Raw genomic sequence first — 21,947 nt, forward strand, 5'->3', positions numbered from 1 at the left:
GTGACCATCATACAAAAGAGATTTTGAAAGAGTGCTGGGAAAGCCGGGACATGAATAAGTGGAGTTTTGGTCGGGGGTGCGTAGAAACAAGAAGAGAAATGGGTGTACTGGAGAGGAAGTTTAGTCCAACGGTATTTTGGCCAAAGACCCCAATATGAGGCATGGAGAGTCCTATTGTGGATCTGAAGATGTTGAGTTTTAAAAAAAGAAAGGAGTGTGGGGATTTAAATATGGAGTTTTTTTTATATGTAGGAAGGCAGTACCCTGGGTACATGGCGACGGGATGTGCAGAGTGTCCGGAGTTGGAAACAATAGGACATGTAATGATGAGATGTAGAAGATACAGCTGTGAAAGGCAAGTTATCATGGAGGATTTCAGCAGGAGAGGAATAGAGATAAAGGAGCTGAGTGACATGCTGACCAACAGAAGGGCTGATAGGCAGCCTGTGTTTATGTTCGGGAGAGCATCGGGTCTGATTAAGATTTTTCCGGTAGAGGGCAGCAATGCAACAATTTTGGATGCCAGCTGCCGTGAAACCCAAAGAAGAAGAAGAAGAAGAAGAAGAAGAAGAAGAAGAAGAAGAAGAAGAAGAAGAAGAAGAAGAAGAAGAAGAAGAAGAAGAAGAAGAAGGAGGAGGAGGAGGAGGAGGAGGAGGAAGAGGAAGAGGAAGAGGAGGAGGAGGAGGAGGAGGAGGAGGAGGAGGGTTGCATCTGCCAAAAGGAATCCCTGAGTGTTTGCCGTTCATTCCTGTATAATTATGGCACAGCCTCAAGCCAAAAGAAAGGTTTCCGTTGAGTGGGACCATTTTGACCTAGTATAGGAAAATAAGGTATCTCTTTTAATTTTTCTTGTTTCATGCTGTTCAAGTTTCCACTTGATCTATCTAAATTCAGATTCATTTTAAAGTGACTCTTAGTTTACAAATCATATTTTTTCTGCAGGTTTATTTGACAAAACTTTCATATTTAAACAAAACCACCTTGCATTGTGTTGACCCCACTAACACTTCTAGACCCCAGATTTAAATCACTCTGGTTCCGCAGTTCCTCCAAGTGTAATGAGGTCGTCAGTAGACTGCAGTCAGACTGTGCGTCTGTAATTGGACGCACAAATGATGCGCAGCTGGAACCATCTTTACAGCAGCTGTCTGCATCCACTTCACGCATGTTATTCAGCATTATTTGTTTCTTGTTGTTTGGAAATGATTTACTAAAATGCCATTTTGCTGTTTTTTAGATAACATTTGGCAAGATCTCATCATTGAAGTGGGCAGATAGACCAAAAATGCCACAGCTGAAGCACTCCAGCCTCATCTGTGTCATGTGAACAGGTGTTTTCTACAGCTGGACAAGTTGAATCAAAAAAGCTAACAGACTCAATTTTAAAACGTTGGAAAGACTTTTTTATAAAAATTTGTTTAAAAAATAAAGGCATCCTCATTCACAACATGTTCACTTCAATTTTCACGTTATGATACATGTTTACTATATCGACTGTATCTGAAAATATCAATTTTAAATTTAAGAGAAGATATGAAATAATACTAACATACAATGACTTAAATTATATTATTGTATATATACTAGGTTGCCTCTACAGATTTTTAAGGTCCAGCAGGTGTCAGTATTCAGTGACACAGTATCGACACAGTATCAAATACAGTTTTGCAATGTGTCTAAGCGCTTCATGACGCCTCATCAACCCATCACTAGAACATACCATCAGGGGAAAACTGTCCAAACTGAGGCATCAGATTTTTGAATGCCAACCTTTGCCAAGGACATTAATACTGTTTGCTTGAGTTTGGTTCTGTGAATTTGTTTTTGTTGTCTTTTGTGCAATAAAAATGTTTGATTAAAATATTAAACGAAAAGAAGAACTGTTTTGTAAAACAAATGCATAATATTAGGCCATTAGAAAACCGTTCGCTTGAGTTCGGTTCTTTTTGTTGCTAATTTGGGCAATATATGATATTTGATTTAATTATTAAACAAAAGAATGGGTTTGTAACAATATAAATGCACAAAAGTAGGCAATTATAAGGTTTCTTATAATTACTGCTGAAGCAGTTCATTTTTATACTTTACCAAATCATCTGGTGGGCTGGATCCGGCACGTGGGCCGTATGGTAGACACCCCTGATTTAGAGAGCCTACAGCCCTGGTCATATGTAAATAACAGCTGAAAAATCTTCTTTGAGCATGTTGGGACCTGCATAAGATGCAGGCAGTTCCAGCAGATAACAGCTGTCTAACTGGCAACTATGAACTTCCTTCGCACAGCCTCAGAACATATCTTTGGCTATAGTAGATGAAGCTGATTTTGAGTGGTTGCGAATCAAATGCCTTAACACATCACGTGACATAGTCACGTGGTGTGTTATTATAATGGTGTAGTTTTACCTTTTTATTTTTTACTGTTCCACAAGGAAGTTCAGCTAGTAAACATTTGACTGTGTTGCCCCAGTAAGCAGCTGAATTCCTCAGCCTAAAAGGTCTGACGTATAAATGAGACACTGGATTTTGCATCAGGTCCACTCATTAGCTTTTTATTTAGTCAGCTGTGGGTGTTACCACAATTAATCAGTGCCATGGTATTAAACCTGTGTCCACATAGGAGACTTAGCATTTGTATCAACTTCAACCAAAATCCGAAGGATGCAGACACTGGGTCACGGTATTCACAGGGAGCCAGTTTTAGTTGGAGTCATGGCTGCCACAGGGAAAATGTGGTCCTTAACGTCAGATTCCACGAAAACGGAGATAAGTTGTGGCGGTTTGTGCTTCCGTGTCAGACACGCCTCCTCTCCCATACACCAATCAGACTGTCCTTACGGGCGTCGTATCCGCCTTCCCTGTCACATCTGGCTTCCGGTTCTATTATTGACAGTATACTATATTTAAAATAGATGCTGAAAATAGAATTTTTGCACTTCATAAACCTTGGAATATGTCATATTTCGTTATTCAATTTGAAGCTGTAATGTTTTGTAAGTAATTGCATATTTCCTTCAGTAACGTTAATGAGTTTGTGTAAACTGTTCTTCGAATATCCTTTATCCACCAGACAATATCTGTTCATGTAACAGTTATAAGTGTCATGCAGTAAGTAAAACTCTCTGACTGAATCTGTTTGTCGTGTTTACATTGTTTTGGTCATCGCGGTTAAACAGCTCCTGTGCGTCCGGACGTTTCAGTATCACAAGCGAAGCTAAGGAAACGTCCCCTGGTCATTGTGACCGGAGGGGAGGCTCACTCTGACCCTGAAATGAGGGGTCCAACGGCACGACAGCTAGGAATACGACTGTACCAGAATCACCGCTCAAATCCTTTACGTTTAATCAAACTGCCAGGACGCGTTTCTTGTGTTAGATTTAAGTATCCGATTGCAACTTCAGACGAATAATCGAGGAGGTTAATCCCTCCCCGTTATGACAGACTTGGTTGAGTCCACAGTTCCAGCAACACCAAGATGGCGTCCTGTATGTTGAAGCGCTGAAGTTCACTATTAACTTCCAACGCAGTGGTTCGTCATTCTCGTCTCTTCTGGTTGACGACAGACACCGGTGAGTGTAAAACCACTGTTAGTGTGTGTGTGTATTGAGACCACACGTTGACTCGCTGTCTGTGGGTCCTACTGCGCGGAGGTGGAGGTGGAACAGCCTCACCAGCTAGCCTAGTTTCCGTCGGGTCCAGTTATCCAGTGGCGTTAAACTGAGTTTTTGTTGTCTGGACACCACATACACCATCTAGTGAAAACAGAGTACGACACTAGTTCCGATCGTGTGTTTAACTGGTTGAATCGGGTAAAAGTATTATTGTCCACAGCCGCTGAACGCTGGCGTTAGGTTTCCTAGCCTTAGCTGTGGGACTGGCTTCAGAGCTAGCGTTCATATGGACAGGTAGCTCTGACGTCTTGGACAGAATCAACTTTTCTCTTTACTACATGGACTGGCATTTTGAGCTGATGGCATGTGTGCGTCTAGCGAGCATACGTACGTTCGCACTGTGCAGTTACCTTTATTGTTAAGTTGAGGTAGTCACAGTTTTGGTACGTTGTCAGATTGGACAGTTACGATCTTTTCCGTCATTCAACGCAAAACATCGTAAAGCACTACGGTAGCGTTGCCGACCAGAACATTTGGAGCTCGGATCTCCAAGGGAGGCTGTTTTCCTGTAGATCAGTCGTTTAGTGTAACTGTAGTGACTCACCGTGACCTACGACGGTGCTAAACAGAGCAGGCTCATCCTAGATGGACCTGCTGCATTTCCTCCTTAACGTCCTCACTTGAAATGTCTTAATGTTGTGAAAAAACCCAGAACCTGTGTATGGAGCTTTAACGCACTTCGAACACCCTGACAGGGTGTATAAATGTGTTATAAATTTACTGCTTGGTTACTTTCTGACTTACTTTCTGTGAAGACTAATTATACAACTAATCTCCTTGTTACAGTGGGGCCTAGTTTCTGAACATTAGCTGGTCCTTGACTGATGGATGCGTGACAGCAAACAAGAGTTATATATATATTCTAATGGATTTATTTGTTCCCTTTCAATTAACTCTTTTTTGTTTTTGTTTTTATATAACTAAAAAACAATCATCTAAAGATGAAAACTAAAACCACTGAAACTCAAAATATTGTTTGAAAACTCATAAGGCAATTTAATCAGATTATAAAAACAAAATATGACAACAAGAAGATGTTTAAGAAAGAGCATGTGGTTAAATGCAAGTGAACAAACGGGAGAATGTCACCATCATCAGTGAGCGAGAAGGTCCAGATGTATCACTCTCAAGTACGACTCTATGCATGTTCATTTATACATCACAATCAACCTAGAACTGAGCGCAGGTGAATGAGTAGCAGAATCCTCCCGTGCCAATGGGACCATAGGCGCAGGGGGGTTGACCAAACTGGTAGTATTTAAGAATGAAGGTACACTCAGATTCCTCCATATTTTCTATGCAGAGAAATTATCACTTAGTCCACTGCAAAAAGCCTCATTAGAGGCCTTTTTGCCTCGGACTCACAGACTGCAACTAATGCTTCCTGGTTTTCTCTGTACCTGCCCCAGCAAAGATCAGGTTGGGTGGGGGTGGAGCCAGGCTGCTGGAGCACAACTGCTTTGTCCACCATTGTTTTTCTTTGCATACACGTACCACGTACAGCACTAATATTTAATGGCTGGAGGTCCTGCTGTAGATTATTTGGAAGACAGCAAGTACTTCAGCACAGTCTGATATTCGTGGTTAGTTGTATGAGTACAGCACTGACGAGTTACACAATTTGGAGGAGTACAAAGCTGCCCACAGCAGAGAGCTGAGGCCGGCATCCTGCAGCATAGAGCCAAGAGCCAGATGCATTGTGTCTCTGCACCGATAGAAGCGCAACTGAATATCCCAGTGTTGCAATGAATGTACCACTGCCGGTTTCTCTTGGATGAAGTTGCGGATTCTCCTGCTGACTGTGAGTATTTGTTGTGATCAGTTTTGGTTTACATACGTTCAGAGGAGCAGGAAACTAGCTTCAGGATGAGAGGAAAGCAGAAAAAACAGCTGAGGCACAACGGTGAAACGAGCCCTGAGTAAGTAATACATTCAACCTTTTATTGTTTTATCTGGTTTGTTTTGGCTGTGAAGTTTGAGTACAGTTATGAGCTGCAGCTTGTAGTGTTTTGGACTGTTGGGTGTAGCATTAGTTTGCGTTTCTAATATTAGCCTGTCAATTAGCTTGGCTGGCAGCAACTCTAATACTAGTAAAATAATTAATTTCATCCTTTTTTGTAGGTATTATCCTCCGGTTGCGTATCGTCACAGAGACTCTTGCCAGTCACTAACAGCAGATAAAGAAAGAGGGTTTTGTCTGAAAGGAAGAATCTATGACTTTCCAACAACTGTCTCCTTTGATTCAAAATAAAGAAGAAGGCCTTTATTGGTCATTATCACATACAATGTAACAACGATATTGGTCTTCTGCATTTAAGACATTCCCTGGGAGAGCAGTGGGCTGCCTTGCAAGGCGTCCGTGGAGGTTGTGCGAAGTATCTTGCTCAAGGATGCACTTGGTGCTCTGGTGGGGCTGCTCAATGATTTAGAAACAATGTATTTATTCAAACACACTTTTAAAATATAACCTTTTGTGAGAAAAGTTAAGCAATGTCTGAATGTTTGTTTGTTAGAATTTGCAATTCATCTGGCAGCGGTAGATTCTTTCCAGCACTGGGATATTTAGTTGTTCTTCTTTCGACACAGAGACATGATGCATCTGGCTCTTGGCTGTATGTTGCAGGATGCTGGCCTTTGGCTCTGCAGCTTCGTACTCCTCTATATGGTGTAACTCGTCAGCGCTGTACTCTGGATCATACAACTACCACGAATATCAGACTGTGCTGTAGAACTCACTTTCTTCTAAATAATTTACAGCAGGACCTCTGGCCATTGAATATTAGTCCTGTATGAGTGTGTGAGGACACACAATGGCGGACAGAGCAGTTGTACTTCAGCAGCCAGTCTCCGCCCCCTCTCAGCCCTGCCACGCCCCCTCTCAGCCTGACTGTTGCGGGGGCAGGTTGAGAGGAAGCCAGTTAGTTGTAGTAGTTCATTAGTTGTAGTTCTTGAGCCCACAGCAAACCATCACCAGCGGTGTCGTACAGGAGGAATAAATGATAACTTCTCTGCATAGAAAATATGGAGCAATCTGAATGTCCCTTCATTTACTAAATACTACTACCCGAGTTTGTTTTGGCCAACAATCAAAGATGTTTTCCTTTAATGCTGCAGGATCCAAACAGTTAGAGAAATAAAAAAAAAAGTGATCTGACGTAAAGCGTAGGGTGACCGTCCACCGCCCAAGTGTCACCAACACAGGCAGAGAAGACGATCTGACCCCCTAACACTGTGTTCAGCAACTAATAGGAAGTCTCTACAGTAAACCACCGACTAGTGTTGATGCTGAAGACAGACTGATATTACAGGGCACATTATTTTAGGCAATAAGAATTAATATTAGGGTCGTTAAATTATTTACTTACCAAGAAACCACCGATCTGGTACCAGGATCCCAACCACACTGTTCAATAAAATGAATGGATCATGCGTTAAACCAGGCACTCCGCCACAGCATTTGCACATCACAGATTATCTGTACATTGATGAAATAAAAATGTTTCCTTTTGATTCATGTTTCCTCCTGTGATTGTGCTTTTATAGTGATGTGTCCAGTCGATGGGTCTGATCATCAGACCCATCAGACAGAATGTCTCTCGATGCAAACTGCACTTTAATGTTGCCCTGAATAACCGCATTATTTTGGAACTTGATGCCTTGCTGACATATGAATGATTGCGTCCCACAGAGCTGGCATGGCTTGGTTCAAGGTCCACCGGTCTGCAGCTCGTTCTCCTCTTTCTGCTCGTGTTTCTCCCCTAAGTGTTGCCAACGGCCCAGGAGCTGTAGAAAAGTACTTGCGTAAACCAGGGAGCTATTTTAGATTTGCACTAATTTCTCCCGCCATGCCATGACACACTTCCTGTTAAACATGGATTGTATCGTATAGATCGTATTATGTATTGGTCACTAGAATGAACTTATTCTTGATGTTGTCCTGATTACGGTGCAGCATGACGGCAAAATGCCTGAGAACCAAGCGGCAGCAGGAGAGAGGCTGCAACCTTGTTGTTTCATATGAAATATGAATTTAATATTACAGAAAGACAGCGTTGACCTGCGAGTCATACAAAGTTCAGCTTGTGGTTTGTAAATACTACAGCGACACAAACGTTTTTTTTTTTAATCCAGGTAATCCGATTAATCTGAAAAAATAATCCACAGATGTATCAATTTATCAAAATAATTGATATTACATAAACAGTGATATTTCAATTGTCAAAAAAGTGAAAATTTTAAAGAATCACCGAAGTGAATAGATAAAAACAGTTTTCCACCTTGCCTATCATCCTAATTGTAGACATTTAGCCCACTCTTGAATCCTGGGATCTTATTACTGTGCTTTGAGATAACCCTTTTGTAATTAAGTAGTGGCCCCAGGGTGGTCTTTTACAAGGAGGTGATGCATGTGTATGAGGGTGAGGGTATTAAACCCTCTTTGCTAGGTTGAGATGCTTCCTTTCTCAGGTAACAACTACACCATCACAGCCACAAAGAGGCAAAGCTGCTGCACTCTACAGATAATTAAAGATTAGCTAAAGAGGACTTTTAGTTAACCTTCTGAAGTGTATTTGATTACGGGCTGTACGGTGGGCATGAAATGTATTCAGACCCCCTTAAATTTTTCATTTTGTTATATTGCAGCCATTAGCTAAAATTAAAACCCATTATGTACACACAGCACCCCAAAAATACAGAATTGTTGACATTTTTGCAGAATTATTGAAAAAACAAAAATTGAAATATCACACAGTCATAAGTCATAAAATAACAAAGGAGTGCTTTGTTATTTTAGCTGTGTGCATAGGGTCATTGTCTAATTGGAAGGCAACCCTTCGGCACAGTCTGAGGTCCTGAGCACTCTGGAGAAGGTTTTTGTCCAGGATATCCCTGTACTTGGCCGCATTCATCTTTCCCTTGATTGCAACTAGTCGTTCTGTTCTTGCAAATTTTTTTTAAAAAATCCAGCATCATGGTTGCTCCATGATGCTGGAAAATGCATTGTTCTTTACCAACCTGTTGTTGGATTGTTGGAAGAAGTTGCTGTTGAAGGGTGTTTTAGTACCATTCTTTAATCATGGCTGTGTTTTTGGGCAAAATTGTGAGTAAGCCCACTTCCTTGGATGAGAAGCAACCCCACACATGAATAGTCTCAGGATGCTTTACTGTTGGCATGACACAGTACAGATGGTGGCACTCACCTTTTCTTCTCCGGACAAGCCTTTTTTTCCCCAGATGCTCCAAACAATCAGAAAGAGGCTTCATCTGAGAAAATGACTTTGTCCCAGTCCTCAGATGTCCATTCGCGATACTTTTTGCAGAAGATCAGTCTGTCCCTGATGTTTATTTTTTTTGGGCATAAGTGGCTTCTTTGCTGCTCTTCGGTTCGAATCCCCGTTAGGGCGAATAAGTACCAGTGTGGCTCCTTGGGCAAGACCCTTCAAGCTACCGCCTACCTCAAATCATGAGAGACAATGAACCACGAGATACCGGCTCAGACGTCGCCCGGTCTAACAAGGTCTGCGTTAGGTGTTGGGGAACCAGAGCACCTTGGCAAGAAGTGGGCTACTGGAACAAGAAAGAAATGGCTGAGATGCGAGAACAAGGCTCTGTTGGAATGCTACTACTCAAGTAACCCTAGTCAGAGGGGTTACATGAAAAGAATGTGCGGTGAATGGGAACGGAGAAACCCACATTCAAGGCTGACTGCGAAGCAACTAGTAGCTCAGTGTTCCAACATCCACAAACGGCAACTGCTATCACAACTTGAGATTGACGGGATACAACACAAATGCTACGGCAAGGGGGAGCCAGGACGCCAGGTCAGAGGGGAGGTTTCACCATCTCCCCAAGCGGAAATTGGGTACGAAGCCCCAATGAGCACAGATACGCTGAACGAGGCAGCGACTGACCTGAAAGATAAGATCATGGCGAGATTAAACAGGCAACCCCGACAACCACTACAACGAATAAGTGAAGTACCATCAGAAAGTCTCATGGAAGATGTGAATGCAGCATTGAGAGTGATCCCTACCACAACAATCACAGAAACCAATGACCTGATATACGCTTCAGCATCAGTGATCCTAGAGGTGCTTGGCTATAAGAGCAACCATGGGAGCCATGAGAAACAATACCCACCATGGAAACGAAGGTTGGAGGCAAAAATCAAGGCAGCTCGGAGGGAAGTGAGCCAAATGACAGAGGCCCAGAGAGGTGCAATGAAAAGACCGATGCCCAAGAGGTACAGCCAGATGACCATACCTGAAGCACTCGAAACTGCCAAGCAAAGGCTACAAGCCTTGGCCAGCCGCCTAAAGAGATACACCAGAGATAACGAAGCCAGACGAATAAACCGGCTGTTCGCAACACAACCTGCGAAAGTGTACTCTCAATGGCAGGGTAATAACAACAGAGCAGACCCACCAAGGCTGGAAACTGAACAGTACTGGAAGGGTATATGGGAAAGGGAGGCATCACACAACAGTGATGCACAGTGGCTGGTGGATCTGAGGGAAGACCACAGCAACCTCCCTGAACAGAATCCAGTGACTATCACAGTGGCAGACATCCAACATAGAGTCTCAGGTATGAAAAACTGGACAGCACCTGGCCCTGACATGATCCACGCCTACTGGCTAAAGAAGCTCACTGCAATCCATGAGCGCCTGGCAGCACAAATGAACCAGCTGCTAAGGGATGGGACTCACCCTGAATGGCTAACCGAAGGGCGAACGATCCTGATAATGAAGGATCCCTCAAAGGGCACAGTCCCATCCAACTACCGGCCAATAACCTGTCTCTCCACAACATGGAAGCTCATGTCAGGCATCATCGCAGCTAAGATAAGTGGGCACATGAGTCAATACATGAGCGAAGCACATAAGGGCATTGGTAAGGATACCAGAGGAGCCAAACACCAACTCCTGGTAGACAGAACAGTCGCCCAAGACTGCAGAATGCGACACACCAACCTGTGCACAGCCTGGACTCAATGCCACACACATGGATCACTGAATGCTTGGAGCTGTACAACATCAACAGAACTCTAAGGGCCTTCATTGCAAACTCGATGAGGTTGTGGAGAACCACCCTTGAAGCCAATGGGAAGCCACTTGCCCAAGTATCCATCAAATGTGGCATATACCAAGGAGATGCACTGTCCCCACTGCTGTTCTGCATAGGTCTGAACCCCCTCAGCCAAATAATAAACAAGACTGGCTATGGATACCGACTCCGGAACGGGGCCACCATAAGTCACCTCCTCTACATGGATGACATCAAGCTGTACGCCAAGAGTGAGCGAGACATCGACTCACTGATCCACACCACCAGGATCTACAGCTCGGACATCGGGATGTCATTCGGGCTCGAGAAATGTGGGAGGATGGTGACAAAGAGAGGCAAGGTAATCCACACAGAAGGGGTCTCACTCCCAGAAGGAACAATAGCAGACATTGAGGACAGTTACAAGTACCTTGGAATACCACAGGCAAACGGCAACCTTGAACAGGCAACAAGGAATGCGGCAACAGCCAAATACCTCCAACGAGTAAGGCAAGTCCTAAGAAGCCAGCTCAATGGCAAGAACAAATCCCGGGCAATAAACAGCTACGCCCTGCCAGTGATCAGATACCCTGCGGGAATAATAAGGTGGCCAAAGGAAGAGATACAGACCACAAATGTTAAGACACGAAAGCTCCTCACTATGCATGGAGGGTTCCACCCCAAATCCAGCACCCTGAGACTGTACGCTAGCCGCAAGGAAGGAGGTCGAGGACTAGTGAGCGTGAGAGCCACTATCCAGGATGAAACATCCAAGATCCATAAGTACATCAAGGATAAGGCCCCGACAGATGACGTGCTGAGTGAATGTCTCAGGCAGTGGAGAACAGAGGATGAGATGCTGGAAGAGGGACCATCATGGGAGGACAAGCCCTTGCACGGGATGTACCACCGGAACATAACTGAAGTGGCTGATCTCAACAAATCCTACTAATGGCTTGAAAGGGCTGGGCTGAAGGACAGCACAGAGGCACTCATCCTGGCCGCACAGGAGCAGGCCCTGAGCACCAGAGCCATAGAGGCCCAGATCTACCACACCAGACAAGACCCAAGGTGTAGACTGTGCAAAGAGGCCCCAGAGACGGTCCAGCACATAACTGCAGGGTGTAAGATGCTGGCAGGCAAAGCATACATGGAACGCCATAACCAAGTGGCTGGCATAGTATACAGGAACATCTGCGCGGAGTATGGACTGGAAACCCCAAGATCAAAGTGGGAAACACCTCCCAAGGTGGTAGAGAACGAGCGAGCCAAGATCCTGTGGGACTTCCAGATCCAGACTGACAGAATGGTAATGGAGAACCAACCAGACATTGTGGTGGTGGATAAAGAGCAGAGGAAAGCCGTAGTGGTGGATGTGGCAATACCAAGCGATGGCAACATCAGGAAAAAGGAACATGAGAAACTAGAGAAATACCAAGGGCTCAGAGAAGAACTGGAGAAGGCTTGGAAGGTGAAGGCCACAGTGGTGCCTGTGGTGATCGGAGCACTAGGGGCTGTGACCCCCAAACTGGAGGAGTGGCTACGACAGATCCCTGGAAAAACATCCGAAATCGCAGTCCAGAAAAGTGCAATCCTAGGAACAGCAAGGATACTGCGCAGAACCCTCAAGCTCCCTGGCCTCTGGTAGAGGACCCGAGCTTGGAAAGTGGATGAGACCACCCGCGGAGGGTGAGAATAGAGTGTGTGTGTATATATACATACATATATGCATGCATGCTAAACAATGGATTATAGTTTAGTTTGATGAGCTCTGACAGCGTAGGGATATTTCCATGCCCAAGTATCTAATGTTCCCTGAGCGGAGTGTGGTAGAAGAGATGTTATTTACCTTAAGGTTACGTGGTAACACTATAGATTTCGTCCAGTTGATGGAATATTCTGAAAGTGCTGAGAATTCATCTATGAGGCTGTTAGTTGTAGGGAGAGACACATGTGGCTTCAGGAAGAACAGTAATACATCATCAGCAAATAAACTTAGTTTAGATTAAATCATTGTGTCCATATTCCAGTAATTCCTTCATGCTGCAGCTAAAGGTTTAATAAATACGGCAAATAGTGATAGAGAGTGGGCAGCCCTGTCTGGCCCCTCTATGCAGATTAAACCTGAGGTCTGGCTGTCTGTTCTTTTAACTGACTTGGATCTTTACCTCTAGAACAGTAAAGTGAGGGAATAATTTTGAGTCAGGGGCGAGGGGCTCGAGCCACTGCCCGTTTGCTGTCACAGTCCGAAGTGCCCTTAGAGAAGGCGAATGTTTGTTTTTCTTTAGCCACTCCGGGTTTTACTTTTCTCGTTCAAGCCCAAACAGGGCTGTCTCTGTCAGTCACTCCACGTACTCCGCTCCGGTATTCCTCACTCACTCCCAAACACGAGCAGTCAGTCAGAGAGTCACCCGTTTCGGTCGCTCCCGGAGCTTGTCTATTCAGTGTTTTTGGTCTTATCTACTCAGTGTGTGCCTTCACGTGTGTGTTGTATAGCAAGTAAGATAGTATCAATAATAATGAAATTGCAAATAATTACCTTTATTTAATATGAGGCAGAGGGTGAGTCAGGGAGTGAGGGATCAGCCAGAGCAGACAGTTACAGTTAAGATAATTATTTGACCAAAGCCTGAGTGTGACTGATGATGAAAACTTGTGTATTTGAATAAAAAGCTGAGGTAATATCCTATTTAAGTTTTAGATAGGTGCTAGTAGCTCAATAGCTAGTTTCAATTCAATCTTAACAAAGTTAACAATGTCGGACTTTGGAGCAGCTAGGCTGCAGGTAAATAGCTTCACAACATATCCTCAGCATGCTATCCTCCAAGGAACAGACTGGTTGTTGTAGTTGGCAGGTTTATTGCTGAAAATATTTATTTTCTTTTGTAAAAAGCTAAGCAACCCAAAATACATTCAAATAAAAGTGCCTATTCTCTGTACAGAACTTATACACATGTACCACCTAAACAACAAGTAAAAGTTTGGATGAAACTGTCTTTGTGGATTTTAAAGGTAGGATTGCGAAGATTGTCGCACTTACAATGTTGCTGCTAACTCGTGCAACTGAAACACTTCCTGTCTCTTTCTGTTCAAGATTGTGAATACTCACTCCACTGCTGTCTCTGCACTTGCTACCAGAGGGCAATAACTAAACCCTACTCGTTCCATGACGCTACACAATGCTAACGAATTAGACCTTGATGTCTCAATAAGGTGTCTGTAACTTTTCATGCCAAAAAGCTCCGTAAATAGCCCACACAGCCCGTCTGAAAACGTGTATCTTAAGTCCACAACGCTCTGTTTTAGGGGTGTGTCGCAAGCGAAGTTGATCACCACCCCCTTTGAGGAAGCACATAGCTGTGAGCCGCGGGGATCAAAAGTCACGGTCACTGAATCCATTGTAACAGCGAACCTGGCTACCTCGTCCGATAGTGGAGTTCAACCATATGTTTTATCCATAATCTGACTCTGAAGCTGAATGGGAGGCAGTTGAAGTGGTTACGCTTCGATTGGCACAAGGTAAAAAAATATTGTTTTTACTTGCCTTATTTGATTACGGTCTTATTTTTTCCTTGTATAGTTAATACTGCTACCATCCGTTCTGTTTGTCTGTTTGGTATCTCCTTGCTGCTGCAGACAAAAGAATTTCTCCATCATGGGATGAATAAAATCTATTTTATCTTAACTAATATGCATACTTATTTATACATTACATACTTAATTCTAACCCTATTTCACCTGTACATTACAGCAAGTAGTAAAACAAAAAGATGGCGATTAAAAAGATGATGATTAAAAAGATGACCAAGGTCATACTAAGACAAGATTAAAATATGACAATGATTCAAAACTTGACCAAGGTAAAAAGATGTCAAAGATTAAAAAGTTGACCAGAGTGCATTGTTGACAATCATAAATAAGATGACTAGCTTTTTGATTTGAAGAAAGTATTTGTAAATAATAACCTAACTGTGTAATAGTTTAATAACTATTAAAAATTTACCAGTCAGAAACAAAAATCTTGCCATTTAGGGTAATAAATTACATTGGTGCTTTTATTTTGAAAGGATGTAGAGGAAGCATGTGTGGGTAATTACTAAACTGTTAATCTATCTTTAAATAGTCATAATTACCCATCTAAAAGCAGAAATAATGCTAATAAAGCTAATTATTTGGCTTGGTGCTTTTATTTTGAAAGGATTTAGAGGAAGTGTGTGCTTAATTACTACACAATCCAATAGTGTAGTTGAGTAATCAGTAATAAGCATGGAACTGCTGTCTACACTGAGCATCAGGAGTTTGACCTGTCAGTGACATCTGCAGCTGCGCCGTCGCCATGGAGACGAAAGGCGGGAAAATCAGGCTCACTCTGCTCTGTAAAAGCAGAGTTTCACCCTGTATAAACAGGCTTGTTCCAGCTAAACCATGATAGTTATCACAAAAATTATTTCATTTTACGAGTCCCAAGGCTTCAATGAGCAAATGGTGTGAATTTTATGTTTGAGGACAAAAGTTTGTAGCCACAGTCGCAATATCAAAATACATCTCCTCTGTTTTTCTCTCCAGACGAAAATTATCATTAGCGTCTATGGGAGAATTTCAGGATCTCTCTGCACTTTGAGGTCGATAGCGACTAAAGTATAGGTCTGAGGGTATAGCCAGACACATCATTAGAAAGAAGACAAGTATGACTACGATTTAGTGAAATAATTACGTTGATAGAGCAAAAATTGTGGCTGTAGCGACGAGTTAAAGACAGAACTTCTGTCTTTAAAACGTGCACCCTCTCACTGTAGCTGTGACATCACGCACTCTAGCAGACGCAACACACACTAATGGAAAAGCTTTAAAATTAACTGAAAGGTGCTGAAAACGTGAAAAGTAATAGCCTGCATCGTCTAACGATGACGCACGTTTAGAACGTTGAACGATGATTCTACGACGAAGCGTTGAGACGATGAAAGCGACCGAAAAATGGGGCGAAATAATAATAATAAGAAAAATAAAGAGCGAAGATATCAATAGTGTGAGAGCTGTTCAGCTCTCTCTTCTTTGGCAATCATATACAGTACACATATCTCCTTCCAACAGGTTTGGAGGGGTAGTGGAGGAGTAGGGAGTGCAAAGTTTGAGTAGTGTTTATGCATGAGTAAATGAATCAGTTGAATAATATTAAATAAGACGACTTGCTGTAATTTGCACTATTAAAATTAGCTGTTTATTAGCCTGTTATTTATTTAGTCTAAACTTTCATATTATGAGGTATGATACATACTTTTTTGATCCCCATGGGGAAATTGTGTCCTCTGCCTTTGCCCCATCTCCTGGGGGAGCAGTGGCCTGCCACATGGTTGGTGCCCAGGGAGCTGGTGTGAAATGTCTTGCTCAAGGACACATCTGGTGCTAGAGGCGGGACTCCAAACGGGGACAGGACTAAAATTCTCCAAAGGGTTAGAAATTAGTTATTTCCCTTTTTATATATGCTACTCACTGAAATTAGAGATGTAACAACTTGTAAATAGATAAGTGTTTCTGGAGAATGCAGCACTTTATAACATGAACAGAGCCACTGTAGGACATCTGGCCCAACCTAAGTTTAAACCATGCAACATTCATGACAACTGAGCCATTAGCATCACTCCTGGCTCAACATGTCTGTCACTTGAGTGCAGCTCCCGTTTGGCTAATGGGAAATGAAGACGAGAGAACAAGAAGCAGAGTTCTTCTTGACACACTCTGTGGCCCATTTCCCAGAGTGCTGTGCTGTATCTGTCTGATTTTTGTCACATACATTGTGATATTTTTAAAACTCTAAGCATATATTAACAATTCTGCAAATTAAAAAGAGAGGAAATGGTGGAGAACAAACATACAATAATGTATGTCATTTCTGCGTTAGCTGCAGTCCCAGCTGACTGCACTATTGTCCGACTCCTGACCCGGGGCAGAGATGTCAGTGACGCTTTGCCTGGGGGAGGGGCCTTAGAGACATGGACACTTCTGGTCAAAGCAGGACATGGGTCTTGTTGGTAACAAGCATCATACACATGTTTTTATACTTAGCAGCAGGGTTTGGTGTCATCCTGGCTTTCTAGCTGAAAGGCTCCTTGTGTTCTATCACAGTAGAAGCAACAGGGCAGCGATCGTTAGCTTCACTGCTTTGAAGTTTCATTGCTGCAGCTTGTAGTGTTTTGTAGCTTATTTGGCCCTTTAATTATTTTTATTTTATTTTAATTAGTCTCCCCTCACATTTATACATTGTTTCTGTTTATGAGTATTGAAGGTGTATCGATCATCCATACTATTGGTGGCTGCCTTCCTGATGAACCTTTTAAGATAACCTGTCCTAGTAATTTGCAATCTCTCCATGTCACGGTGCATTTATTACATTTCTTTGTGTCCCTTTTAATAAATGATGTGGTGAAGAATGATGTGTTCTTTGCCTCCAGCCTCTTACCCTGCATGTGTGTCATCAGGTTATCATCATACCTATAGTGTTCTAGTTGTGGGATGTTAGCTGCTGTGCTTCACAAACTCACATATGGAACAGAGATAACTAAGAGTAGAAAAAATAAAATCTGAATTTATAATCAAACAATATCACTAATTAAAGCTTTCTTACATCTTAAATGTTACTGTCAATATAGTTTTAATGAAATTAAATCACCTGTACAACAGTTAAAACCCAGAAGATTGTTCAGGAACCTGTAGACTGCTTGTTCACGGTTAATGTCCTCTCTCGTCTGTTGTTTTTCAGATACTCCCAGCAATTTTGACTTAAAGGTTATGTGGAAGTGCAGGAAAAAATGTTTTGAGTGGGTCAGGACCCTTTTCTCAACTACATGTGAATCAAACACAGATGTGTGTGTGTGTGTTTGGATGGAATAATGGTGGAGCCTGGGTTCAACGGGTTTTCATGTCCTCTTTCTGTGCGGCTTCTCTCCATACTCCAAAGATATGAGGTCAGCTTAACAGCAGACTATGTGGGGGTGTGAGTGGTTGTCTTTGTCTGTATATCTGAAAATCTTTGTTTTCCTACGCTTGAAGGTCTTATCTAGGCCTTGTCCATGCTAGCTTTACTGCACTCCTCAACCCCCTGATGCGTTCTTTGTGAATTTAGGGTATCCAATCTGAGTCTATTTCACACAGGTTACACCTGCCTAGAAATCCCAAAGCTCTGTACCAGACCCATCACAACACGCACACTGCATTCCTGGCCTATGCTTCACCCACTGAGCAGAATTTATGGCAAAAATGGTCCCATTCTGTTTTCTGCAAGTCAGGTCAAGTGTCATCTCAATAAACATTGATAATGAATGATTGATGATTATTGTTGTCTGCTACATATTTGAACTGCCTTAAAACAGTGCATTCTGTCTTGCTAGATCAGATGCAAAATAAAGGTTGGGACTAAGTTCCTTTTGGTTTATTTGAATTTATTCTAGTTGTTGTTCTAATTCCACTTATGTTGTAGCAAAGCACAAATAAAACAAGTAAATCCGTTCTTCAGTGCAGAAGATGAATCCTGCTGTGTGAAACTTAACTGCTGGTCATAACCTATTCCTTCTTGTCTGTGTCCTCATCTTTCAGGTATTTCTCTGAGATGTCCGGCCTTGTTGCCCTGCTGGGGTTGATTCCCAGAGCACAGTCCAACAACACTAATGCCCTCACAGTTGAGAGGGTGCACCACCACCTAGGGAGGGACACGTCCACATGTAGAGACACCCCCACAACCGTGTAGAGAACGCATCCTGAAGCAGACTGAGACAGACACTGGTCACATGTGTTGGCCTCCTCCCTTTCCTCGGTATTGACCTCGATTGCTCAGTTGTCCCCGTTACCTTTTGAAGGTTTTGTGCTGCACCACTACAGTGTTTGGCAGGTAATGGACGATGCTGGCCATGGTAACCTAATGTAAATGGCTATTCTTCAAAGCTCAGTGCCAGTGTCCACTGCTCGATCTTCCTCTTCTGCCCCCCCCTCCCCCCACCGCTCTCTCTGCGGTTCACTGCTGCCCCTTGCTGTCCAGTCCTGTTTTTCCCCTGCATCATCATGGTTGATGCAGTTTTGGGCGTTTGGAAGTTATTGCGAGGAGTTCGCCAGCTGGAGCTTCACCGCCTCATCTTGGCACTGATCATCTTCTGCTTGCTGTCTATGGCCTTCCTAGCTTATTATGTCTCCAACAATCCCAAAATCAAAGAAGCCCCCCCTTTACCTTTTAGTGATTGCGGAGGAGGGGGGATATCATCAGGAGCAAGCACTGGGGTCTCCGCTGTCCAGAGGGCACCACTTTTTCTCCCACCACGCCAAGGCCGGCTACGGCAGGCAAAAGCTGTGGATAACTCCAGGACAGACCCAGTAGTTCTAGTGTTTGTAGAGAGCATCTACTCTCAGCTGGGCCAGGAGATCGTAGCTATATTAGAGTCCAGCCGCTTCCACTATCGAACAGAAATAGCTCCTGGTAAAGGTGACATGCCCACCCTGATGGAGCGCAACCGGGGACGGTACACACTGATCATCTATGAAAATGTTTTAAAGTATGTAAATCTTGACTCGTGGAACCGTGACTTGCTGGATAAATACTGTACTGAGTATGGAGTAGGAGTCATTGGCTTCTTCAAAGCCAATGAAAACTCTCTTTTCAGTGCACAGCTCAAAGGTTTCCCGCTCTTTCTACACTCACACCTAGGCCTCAGGGACTACCGCATTAATCCAAATGCCCCTCTCCTCTACATCACCAAGCCCAACCAGGTGGAACAGGGCCCTTTACCTGGGGATGACTGGACTATTTTCCAGTCCAACCATTCTACCTATGAACCAGTGCTTCTAGCCAGTACCAAGTCCTCCGAGGCACTGTCCCATTTTGGACCTAGCCCCCTGCGGGCCCTACATGCCACAGCAGTTCAGGATTTGGGGCTTCATGATGGCATTCAGAGAGTACTCTTTGGGAACAATCTCAACTACTGGCTTCACAAGCTTGTGTTTGTAGATGCCATTGGCTACCTGACAGGAAAGAGACTGTGTTTGTCCTTGGACCGCCATATCCTGGTGGACGTTGATGATATATTTGTGGGCAAGGAGGGTACCCGTATGAAGGTGTCTGATGTGGAGGTGAGTCAATGTGTTAGTCAGCCTTTCATATAGTAATTGTCATGGGATTTATGAGCATCTTTTAACATCTGATAATGTCTGGATGCTGGAACTACAGTACATTATAGCGATCTCCTGCAGCGTGGAATCTCATTTATATGTTTGTTTCATAGAGGGTTTAAGAAATCGTTATTCTTGTGTTTGTGTTGGTAAAGATTCTGAGTCATCCAAATCTGTAGGGAAGTTGAGTCATGGTTTCAAATTCTTTTTCTACTTTGGTTTCACTTCGTAATTGGAAACAGACTTACTAGGTGGATAAAGGAAGGGGAAGAAGTGAGCGGATATGGGGAAAAAAAAGCGGACACCAAAGAACAAGAGAAGCAAGATGGAGAACAGAAGAGGACAGCAGTAAAAGTCCACTTATCTCATTGAGATTTCAATAGAATGAGAAGATTGGTCTGTGTCTGATCTCATTATCAACATTAACAGCTAATACAAGATCAGACCTTTATCTAGTGAATCCTAAAAGATATCCACAGTTCGTTCTTAATACAGAGCTTTATCTTATGTAACAATGAATGAATCGGTGACGAACAGTAATTACTCATTAGGGGCTGACGTGCTAAGTGTCTTAATGTATTGTGTTGCTGTGTAATGAACATGTTGCAATGTGACACCTTTGTATCATGTAAACATTCATACCGGTGCTATGTTGGGTTGTATGATGTGGCACAATAACTGTAGGTTTTCAGTTCATTGTCCATTCATTCTGGGGTTTAAAGGTGAAGTCAATGTGTTCGTTCCTACTTCCAGTGTTAGTGAGCTTTTGCTTTCCAGGTGTGAGATGAAACCAACCCAGAGGATATAGTTGTGATCTCCATCCCTCTGTCAGACTGATGAAGCTAGTAGTGAAACAAAGCAGTCCAGATGCTATGGCTTGACTTCCAGGCTGTTGTATGTGTAGTTTGTCTGGACGGTTCTATACTGGTCTCTAGTATAAACAAGCAGAGAATGGATGCAGGTTGCACACATTAGCATATATAGAATTGGATATCATGTCCTTTGGTGCTTTATGCAGACTTGTAGGATGGTTAATTATTCAATACTCATTCGGTCGATTTCACTATCAATCGTATTGTATTTCTTTTCCAGGCTTTGCTTAAGACTCAAAACAAGCTAAGAGGGTTGGTTCCTAATTTTACCTTCAACCTGGGGTTTTCTGGAAAGTTCTTCCACACAGGTAATAAACAGTGTGACTGGATCCCCTTCTCTTCATGTCTGTTTCTGGGACTGCCACTGTTGTCATGAATTACTTTTTATAGGACCTTTTGCAGATTGGCAGCTGAGGGTAATTTCCTTTTTTTGATTGTTTAAACTCTCTCAGGCTTTAGATGAGAATCGTCCACAGAAGAGACAGAAACATATATGGCTTGCTGTGTTCTTCCATTTCAAAACTTGCTCTATGTTCAGGACATGTGAGTGTCCAGTCACTACTCCTCTCACCCTAAATGGGACTTTTTTGCAGAATGAGTATTTTTTTGGTAGAAGCAGATGTGTGACCCATGAACAGTGGATTAAACTTGTATTATCCTATAGGAGTTCACAGGTCTAGGGATCCTAATTCACAGGGGTCGGCACTATAGTTTGGGCTTAGAAAGAATGACTGCTCCAATGTTTAAGGCAAGATCTACATGTGAATTTTTTTTCCAGTGATTTAGTATGTGTGCTGTAATCACAGTCTTGTTGCTGTGACTTTAAGATTCTTTATCAGTTTTAAAAACCAGACAAATGACACACGTGAAAAGATCACAAACAGTACTTAAACTAAAAAAAAAAGTCAGTGCCCAATATGTGTGTTCCTTACATGTGTTCAGGCACAGATGAAGAGGATCAAGGAGATGATATGCTGCTGCAACACAGGATGGACTTCTGGTGGTTTCCTCACATGTGGAGTCACATGCAACCTCATCTCTTTCACAATGTTAGTGTGTTGGCTGAACAGATGCGGCTCAACAAGATCTTTGCTCAGGTAAAGCAGCTCACTGATTTACAGCTCTGTGTAGCTATATACAGATTTCATCAACAGTAGCTTACCTTTGAGCAACATTAAAAAAGTTCAAATAGAAAAAGTTGATGAAAACC

General features: G+C 42.9%; 1 protein-coding gene across 2 annotated transcripts in view; it reads left to right on the plus strand.

Moving 5' to 3' along the window:
• Positions 1-2,893: 2,893 nt before the first annotated feature.
• The window catches only part of ndst2a (N-deacetylase/N-sulfotransferase (heparan glucosaminyl) 2a), a 31,535-nt gene continuing 12,481 nt past the window's right edge, over positions 2,894-21,947 (plus strand). The window contains exons 1-4 of one of the 2 annotated variants that reach the window (XM_055502453.1): positions 2,894-2,990; positions 18,306-19,826; positions 20,958-21,045; positions 21,680-21,834. In XM_055502453.1, coding sequence (XP_055358428.1) covers positions 18,768-19,826; positions 20,958-21,045; positions 21,680-21,834 — 1,302 coding nt within the window. In that variant the 5' untranslated portion in view covers positions 2,894-2,990; positions 18,306-18,767. Of the gene's footprint in view, positions 2,991-3,414; positions 3,567-18,305; positions 19,827-20,957; positions 21,046-21,679; positions 21,835-21,947 lie in introns of those variants that run through there. The other variant, XM_055502452.1, reaches the window with a different exon arrangement.

Source organism: Betta splendens, chromosome 15 (assembly GCF_900634795.4).
Source record: "Betta splendens chromosome 15, fBetSpl5.4, whole genome shotgun sequence".
Lineage (NCBI taxonomy): Eukaryota > Metazoa > Chordata > Actinopteri > Anabantiformes > Osphronemidae > Betta > Betta splendens.